The following is an 8,974-nucleotide window of genomic DNA, read 5'->3' on the forward strand; positions in this document are numbered from 1 at the left end:
CTGTATTATATGGGCGGCGGGCAGTGCCCAGTGGTCGGTGCAGTCAGTCTGGATCCGTTGTTGGAGAAGAGTCCAACCTACACCCCACCTGCGCCCATCACCAAGTTTACAGGTATAACTAAGATTTGTTGAGGTCATATGAGCCTAGTTCTGGGAAATCTGGGCTTAATGCTGGTGCGTAAAGTGTAGTCCCAGATTAACCCGTGCAGTTCGCACAAGCTAATCAGGGATGACACTTTCTGATTAAACTGGATTTTTGTTTAGAAAAGATTTCCTTCAAATTACATAAAAGAGCGAAGTGTTATCCCTGATTAGCCTGTGCGTACTGCACAGCTTAATCTTGGACGACACTTAACACTCATGCATTTAGCACTGTTTTCCCTAAGCGAGGCTCACTTAGATTTGAAGTTCTTATATGCATATGATGTGGTGTCACAGTCATGAACGTCTGAAAACCATTACCAAAGCCACTGTAGGTTTTTTCTCACTATTTTTAATTATTACCGTAAAATTTGAGCTTAAATTTACTTTAAATTTGGAAAATTATTCTTTGTTGATAAATAACATTTTACTACTAATTATTTGTAAGTTATTTTAAAAAGATTATTCTAATCATACACATGTCTGTATAATGTTTACTACAACTTCAAAACACTTTATTTCTACACTTAACAGCTCTATTTTTTTATAAACATCTAAAAGTATAACCAGCGATTAGCAATTTTGGGACTTTAAATAAATTCGTATTGGCAATGAATGCCACTATTTTCTTTTTGTCCATGATCGCTTGTGTCAAAGTATTTGTGATTTCTTTAGTGGACAAAGGAGTCAGTGAATAGGGGCCTAGATATACATTATTAATGTTAAAGTGAAATTATCACATATTTTGTACAGTTATTAAATGATAAAACTAGAACTTTAATGAACAAAAACAAGTTTGTAAAAAAGAATTGTTTTCCATTTGCAAATGCTAACAAGGATATTGATGATTGGTTACAATATTTTATCAGAATTCAGTTTTTGTGTGAACAATATATGAAGTTGTTAAAATTTTGTTTGAATTTTCAGACCGTGTGTTTTATGTGTACACATCTGGAACAACAGGACTACCTAAGGCTGCCATCATTTCTCACTCCAGGTATCAGTCAAACTTATTTGGAAATCATATTTATTAAAAGGATTTTTTTAGACTCAAAGATTTCTGTCTGTCTGTTTCTCAGTAGACACAAACTTGTTAGCTCCATATTAAGCTGTTAATCAAGGTCACCTACAGGGATTCATTACATTAAGATACATTTTTAACGGCTTTAAACGGCTAAGTTCTCCAAATGTGTTATGTGTCTTACAACGATGCCTTTGATTGGTGTAGTTAACCTTACCTAGTCTTTCAGGTTCTACTACATGGCCAGTGCTGTGCACATGATGCTGGGACTAACTGATCAAGACATACTATACGACCCTCTACCCCTGTATCACACAGCAGGGGGCATTATTGGTATGGGGCAGGCATTTCTATGGGGGACCACTGTGGTCATCAAGAAGAAATTCTCAGCCAGTGGATTCTGGGATGACTGTTTGAAATATAACTGTACAGTGAGTGTTGTTTATTCTGTAAACATTTTGCAAACAGTGATTGTTTTCTTTAAGAAAGGTCGTAGTGGGTATGGTTCCCACCTAGTGACTGGGAGGTCATGGTTTTATACCCTACAGTGGAACCATTTTTTAAATCTGCTCCAAGGACACAACATACTGGTTCTACCTAGGACTTGTGTGAGTCTTAATAAGCCTTAGGCTTTCAATGGAATCAGGCTTAAATAAGTAGGTTTAGATGAAACTAGATGTTTTTGTCCTTTGTTTTTCAAGAGTGTAACCATTACTTCATTGATAACTGGAACTATTATTTGTGTAAAGTTACGTTTGTGTCCTGCCATCATAGTTATTCATACATTTTGTCCAGAATCAAATAATTGATAATTCTTTTTTTTACATCAATGACTTACATTGCACTTAATTCTTACTGTAAAACTGGTTGGGGTATAAGTGTAATGCATATTCGGATACTTGGATAAGAAGCAAAACAGAATAAAAACATAGCAAACAACAACTAATGTTAGTTTTAGTAAGAAAATATGTATCCAAAAAGAAATGAACAGTTAGAAATATACAGGTTAAATACACATTTTGTAAGAACATATATAAATTTGCAATTTGCAAACACTAGGTCTGTGCAGAGGGATAAAATAAACTTATACGTCTGAAGACATCAGTTTAAGTCTTAAAACTGTAATTCATTTGAGAATTTCTTAATCACCACTTTTGTTTTATCACATTAAACATTTGTCAATTATTTCTTCATTACAGGCAGCACAATACATTGGTGAGATATGTCGTTACTTGATGGCTCAGCCGTTCCGACCAACCGAGAATCAGCATCGCGTGCGAGTCATGTTTGGCAATGGGCTTCAGCCAGGATTGTGGCGTTATTTCCAGGCGAGATTTGGCGTGAAAAGGATTGGCAAGTTTTATGGTGCCGCTGAGGGAAATTGTAATATCAGTGAGTATAAATTGTAGTATGAGTGATGTATGGATTGAAACATGAGGAAAGTATGGTTTGTAACATCAGTGAGGTACACTTTGTGATATCAATGAGGTATAGATTGTTAAGTCAGTGAAGTATATATTGTAACATCAGTTAAGTATAGATTGTAACACCAGGGAGGTATTGATTGTAACATCAGTGAGGTATAGATTGTAACATCAGTGAGTACACATTGTAAAATCAGTTTGTATAAATTGTTAATATCAGTAATGTACATATTATAACATGAGTGTGTACAAATTGTAACATCAGTCAGCATAAATTTTTATTTAAGTGATGTATGAATTGCAATATCAGTGATGTATGAATTGCAACATTAGTGATGTATGAATTGCAATATCAGTGAAGTATGAATTGCAACATAAGTGATGTATGAATTGCAATATCAGTGATGTATGAATTGCAACATTAGTGATGTATGAATTGAAGTATCAGTTATGTATGAATTGCAATATCAATGATGTATTATTGAATGTGTAAATTATAAAATAAGTGAATATACATCTTAACATCAGGCAGTATAAATTGTAATGAGTATAAACTGTCAAAACAGTTAGTATGAATAGAAAAAAAGTAAGTATAAATTCTTAAAACAGGGTGTTTAAATTGTTATAACTATGAGAACAAATTAAATATTCACTAACTAACAAATTTTTGTATATTCTTCATATTGGTAAAATTGAAAACCATAAAGAGTTATAAATCTTTATTTTACACGAAGGAAACCTTGTACATGATTTGATTTCCAGTCAATATTGACAAGACTATTGGGGCCTGTGGTTTCACCTCCATGATTGCTCCGTTCATGTACCCAGTGACCTTGATAAAGGTCGACGAAGACAATAACATCATGACGGACATATTTGGAGTCTGTGTGCGGGCAAAACCAGGTAAAAAAAAGATAAAAGTTTCAAATGTTCTCACCCTTTTTCTTAATTTGTATTTTGCTTGTTTTATATGTATACATCAAGTTATATTTATTTTGCTGCACATGTGTTTATAAATTGCACTACATACTACAATATTTTTGGTGTCATACTAATAGGTTACCTACAACCATACATTTAGTGTATTACTCATTGTTAATGCATTTTTTTTTGTTTGTTATTTAAACGCCATCTTTTCCGATATTTTGCAAAATGTAGTCTTCTTGCTTCTGAAATAGACATCTCGCCAACTGTCGATCAGATTCTTATCTAAATATGGATTGACCAATCAGTGATCGATAAATTGTGCGCGCCAGTGGCTAACGACATGATCGCCATTTTCTAGAATGCGTAGTTCTCATTTATTCAACGAGTTTCGTTTATTGTCCCCTACCGGTGAAAGCGGAGGGGACTTATGGTTTGCGCTCTGTGTGTCAGTCAGTCAGTTTGTCTGTCTGTCCGTCACATTTTTCTGGATATTGCGATAACTTTAAAAGTTCTTCATATTTTTTCATGAAACTTGCAACATGGATTGATGGCAATATGGACATTATGCACGTCATTTCATTTTGTTCCTACGTTAAAAATTGTGGTTGCTATGGCAACCAAAAAAAAAATAATCTGAAAATGGCTGTATTTCTGACAATGGTGGAGCCGGTAGGGGACCATATTGCTTGACAATAGCCTTGTTTTTTTTTTGGAAAATAATAGAAAATAAAATATAAAGAAATCGTGTAAATAAGGTTTATGTAACTCGGACAGATAGATAAGTTAGAGGAATTTAATTTATACAATTTCCAACGCGGAAATGTGGTCTTGACAAGCGCGAGTGGAAGCTTCAATGTGTAGAATTACAAAAATCCCCCTTATAGAAAATTAATTTATTTCTTAAACTGAAAATGTCATATAAGCAATATTAAGTATGAATTATATCGCGTGTATATGTAAACTAATAGGGAAAATTGGTATATGAGTAACTTAACGAAATCAACGTTAGATCGCTTTTCATGTCAGAAAAAAATTGACACTATTTTATGTTACTATTTTTATAAAAACGTATCGATACCACCGTCTTGTTGTTCTGCACTTTTAATTATAATGATTGATAATTGTCCCATAAGTAATGTTTAAAATGATTAATATCACTTTTATACGTAATAACATGGGGGATTTCGGTATCCGATCGGCGTCAAAAAGCGTGTAAAACATAAGTGAAATTCCAGTTAAAAAGCGCTTTTTGTGTGAAATACATGTGGACAAAATGTTTCGTTATTATTTTCGTAAATAACATGGGTAAATACCAGTGTAAGAGGTGTTTATTTTAAATAAGTGCGCAAGCGTTTGGAAGCGTGTTAAAAGTACCGAAATACCCGTTATACATAGCTTATGTTCTTTATAAACTGAAATTTTTTGCATTTGCATATTAAATATATGACGCAAATTCCTTTTACTAGTGTTATATGGGATGAAAAAAAGTCCATAAAAATCTTCCGGAATATCGCATTATCGATAGGCAATCTAAAGGCAATAAAGTCACTTCACTTAGGTGATAACTTGTCTAGGTTTTTTAAGCGCTATGCCACGCGACTAAGTGGGCGGAGCGATCATCGTCCAGGCGAGATGTCAATTGAATCATGCACAGAACATATAATTACATTGATGATTAAAACCGTTTCCTTGTGTTTGTAATCATTAAGAATAAGTATAAACAACGCCATGATTTAGTAAGTTAATTACTCTGTTTTACAATATTCTTCTTATTAAGATGGGCTATGTTTTGGTACGATAATTACGTATTATACTTACAGAGTTAGATACTTTACACAATAAACTAGACTAATACAAGTTCTATGAACAGCATACTATTGCAATATTCCATGTATAATATACCGTTTTCAACATTTTCTTATAATACAGAAACAAATCAGAAACAATGGTATATTAACTTAACAATGTATTTTTCTATCATTAAGGGTCTAAGCAAGCTGATGTATATATATATTAAAATGTCTGACGCACCCTATAATGGTGCTTTTTGTTATCTCTTGAACAATATTCTTGCTCTGGGCAATACGTTTTCTTTTGTGTTGACAAAAAGTAATATGTATATTATATATCACTAAAGACATCTTTGATTTGAAGGTGAGCCTGGGGAGTTGGTGGGAAAGATAGTGGCAGGTGACCCCCTGAGACAGTTTGATGGCTATGTCAGCAAGGAAGCCACTGATAAGAAGGTGGCCATGAACGTGTTCAAGAAGGGAGACATGGCCTACCTTACTGGTATGCTGGCTGTTAGGGATATTGTAGAGGCATATGTACACATAAAAGTCCACAATTGACATAATTATTATAAATCCTAAGCTTATGACAAACCTTTTATGTATTGTGGCAGTTTTCAATATAGTATAGGGCACATATGTTTATAGAGCTCGTTTTTTTACCAACTTACTTATTAATTATTAATCATCAATTGATGACTTTCTATACTGGAACGGCAGATATTTAGTAATATGTAAAGGGGAAACTTCATCTATAAAGATGAATTTTTACAGGCTACATATTTGTTGTAAATCTTACCATTTATCAAATAATTAACCAGGTTTTCCGAAGGAGAAAACTGGTTATTAGATTGGCGAATGCGGGCTGGCTGGCTGGCTGGCTGGCTGGCTGACTGGCTGGCTGGCTGGCTGGCTGGCGGGCTGGCGGGCGGGCGGAACAAGCTTGTCCGGGCCATAACTATGTCGTTCATTGTCAGATTTTAAAATCATTTGGCACATTTGTTCACCATCATTGGACGGTGTGTCGCGCGAAATAATTACGTCGATATCTCCAAGGTCAAGGTCACACTTTGAGTTCAAAGGTCAAAAATGGCCATAAATGAGCTTGTCCTGGCCATAACTATGTCATTCATTGTGAGATTTTAAAATCATTTGGCACATTTGTTCACCATCATGGGACGGTGTGTCGCACGAAAGAATAACGTCAATATCTCCAATGTCAAGGGCGCCACGACTAAAAATAGACTTTTTTAAAAACAAAATTACAAAGGGGGGTAATTTTGTTTGTTCATTTCAAAAGTTCAGTTTGTGTTTTCTCCCTTTATCAGATTCTTTTTTCACAATGAAAACCTGGTTTTGTGACAATTTTGTCCCTTGTTTAATATGTTTTGTAGATGAACACTTGTGAAAATTAATTTCTGCTTTTGCGTGTTTTGCATAATACCAAAATATGGCCAAATTCAAATTATTTAATATGTTTTGTATATGAAATATGTGAACAGTAATTTCTGCTTTAGTGCATTTAGAAATATTACAAAAATATGTACAAATTGGTTGTTTAACATACATACATGTAATAAAATCAATACTTTTCCAGATTCCTGAATATTTCCAAAGTATATTTCACATATTAATAATTTTTGGGTGAGACAATTTTTTATTCCTACATAAAGCCAATATTTTTTTCTACGAAATCCTGTATATGTCCTAAGTATACTTCACATATTAACCCTTTTCAGGTGATGTATTGATCATGGATGAGTACGGTTACATGACATTCAGAGATCGCACAGGAGACACGTTCTGGTGGCGTGGTGAGAACGTCTCCACGTGTGAGATGGAGACCACCATCAGCAAGATAATCGGGCTGAGTGATGCTGTCGTCTACGGAGTGGAAGTGACAGGTATGGAAAGCAATAAGTGAGATGGCATCAACTCAGCATAACTAGTCTTTAAGGCAGCTTCTATATAGATCTACATTGATCATAAGGTCTGGAAGAAATTGTTCTTCCCATATTCATGTATGGTAAATCATAAATATCTTGCATGGCTAATGACAATGACATCATTATAAAATCTAATATAAAGAAGTGATACTCGAGCTGCTGGAGCAGTATTGAATTTTTATTAAAAATAATTAGTTGGTCCTTTATTTAAGGCAAGTGACCGATTGCCCAAACAGTACAAAACAGCACAATACAGCACAATACAAACCAACATAAACACAAAATATGAATAAAGCTGGGGTCACCGCCTTGGAACGGTCAATGCAAAGCATTGGGGGTTTAAACCTGGTTATAGAGCGCTCAACCTCACACTTGGCCCAGCAATATTCATATACATTTAAGTGTAAATAAAATTTAACGTCATAGCATTGTAACTCAAATTAAAAAATAATAAAAGGGAATTAAAACGCATTCAATTTAATTACTATTTAATTACTCAATTGCATTGAAGATACAAGAGTAACAGAATTACAACTTTTTGATACAAATCATATTTATTTATTAACTTTGTTTTTTTACCCAAATATTTCCTGATCGCAAAATTGTATGTTGCAAAGTTCCGCAACCCTTCCCACTAGAAAAGGGAGTTATAAAAAAGAATATGACAGTTGCAAGTGCGACTTTTGAGTAAGATTTGTTTTCAACAGGTGCTGAAGGTCGTGCAGGTATGGCCGCCATAGTAGATCCAGAACACAAGATCAATCTCAATGAGTCATTAAACTTTGCAAAGCCTTACAGGAGAAACTGCCACCGTACTCAAGACCCTTGTTTATTCGCCGTATGGAAAAGGCTGCAGACACCACTGGTTTGTGGATTTTGCGTGTTAATATTTGTGTCAAGAGTTTAAAATGTATTGTAATGATTTGAGCATTTAAACCAGCATATAAATTTGACTTCAATTAATTTTATCATAAGCTTATAAATATCATTCTGTTGTTAACTTCTTTTAAGTTTTAAATAGGTTAGATTTTAAATGTTATACATGTAATTTAAAGTATTTTTTAATTAAATCAAGTGCTGCAGAAATTTCCAGTTTGTTTTACAGAAATTACGACTTTGAATTGTCTTTTTGTTTTCCTTTTTTTAATACATGTATAAAAATGAGCCCTGAGAAATACATGTAATAGTCAGACATGTTAGATATTTGGATCATACAGTATTTTGTATGTATTTACACAATTTCATCCATTTGAATGCCATTAAAGTCAATAATAATTTCAACAGTTTTTGTTTTCAGGTACACACAAGCTGAAGAAAACAACCCTTCAGACAGAAGGCTTTAACCCACACAAGACACAGGACCGACTGTTTTACATGAATAACAAAACCGGTTAATATGAACCTTTAACTCTAGATATTTATGGTGATATATGTAAGCAGAAGATTAGGTTTTGAAATATTAAAGGGGCCGTTTAACATATTTTGGCATGTATTAAAGCATGTCATTAAATGATGGCAAACCGGTCCGGTCACCGTTCAAACCCACCGGTCACCGGTCAACATTGACCGATCGGGTAACCGGTCAGACATACCGGTCACCGGTCATACTCACTGGTCACCGGGGACCGGTCCGGTCACCGGTCAGACCCACCGGTCAACAGAGACGTCCGGTCACCGGTCGTCGGTCATACCCACCGGTCACCTGTCATACCCACCGGTCACCGG

General features: G+C 34.6%; 1 protein-coding gene across 1 annotated transcript; it reads left to right on the forward strand.

Moving 5' to 3' along the window:
• On the forward strand, positions 1-8,704 carry LOC127837265 (long-chain fatty acid transport protein 1-like). The gene is given in 10 exon segments (XM_052364192.1): positions 1-112; positions 1,069-1,138; positions 1,392-1,593; positions 2,362-2,554; positions 3,349-3,489; positions 5,668-5,805; positions 7,043-7,207; positions 7,957-8,021; positions 8,024-8,114; positions 8,547-8,704. Coding segments are annotated over 10 exon segments (1,326 nt in total). The 5' UTR covers positions 1-9.
• Positions 8,705-8,974: the final 270 nt, after the last annotated feature.

The sequence above is a fragment of the Dreissena polymorpha genome, chromosome 7, assembly GCF_020536995.1.
Source record: "Dreissena polymorpha isolate Duluth1 chromosome 7, UMN_Dpol_1.0, whole genome shotgun sequence".
NCBI lineage: Eukaryota > Metazoa > Mollusca > Bivalvia > Myida > Dreissenidae > Dreissena > Dreissena polymorpha.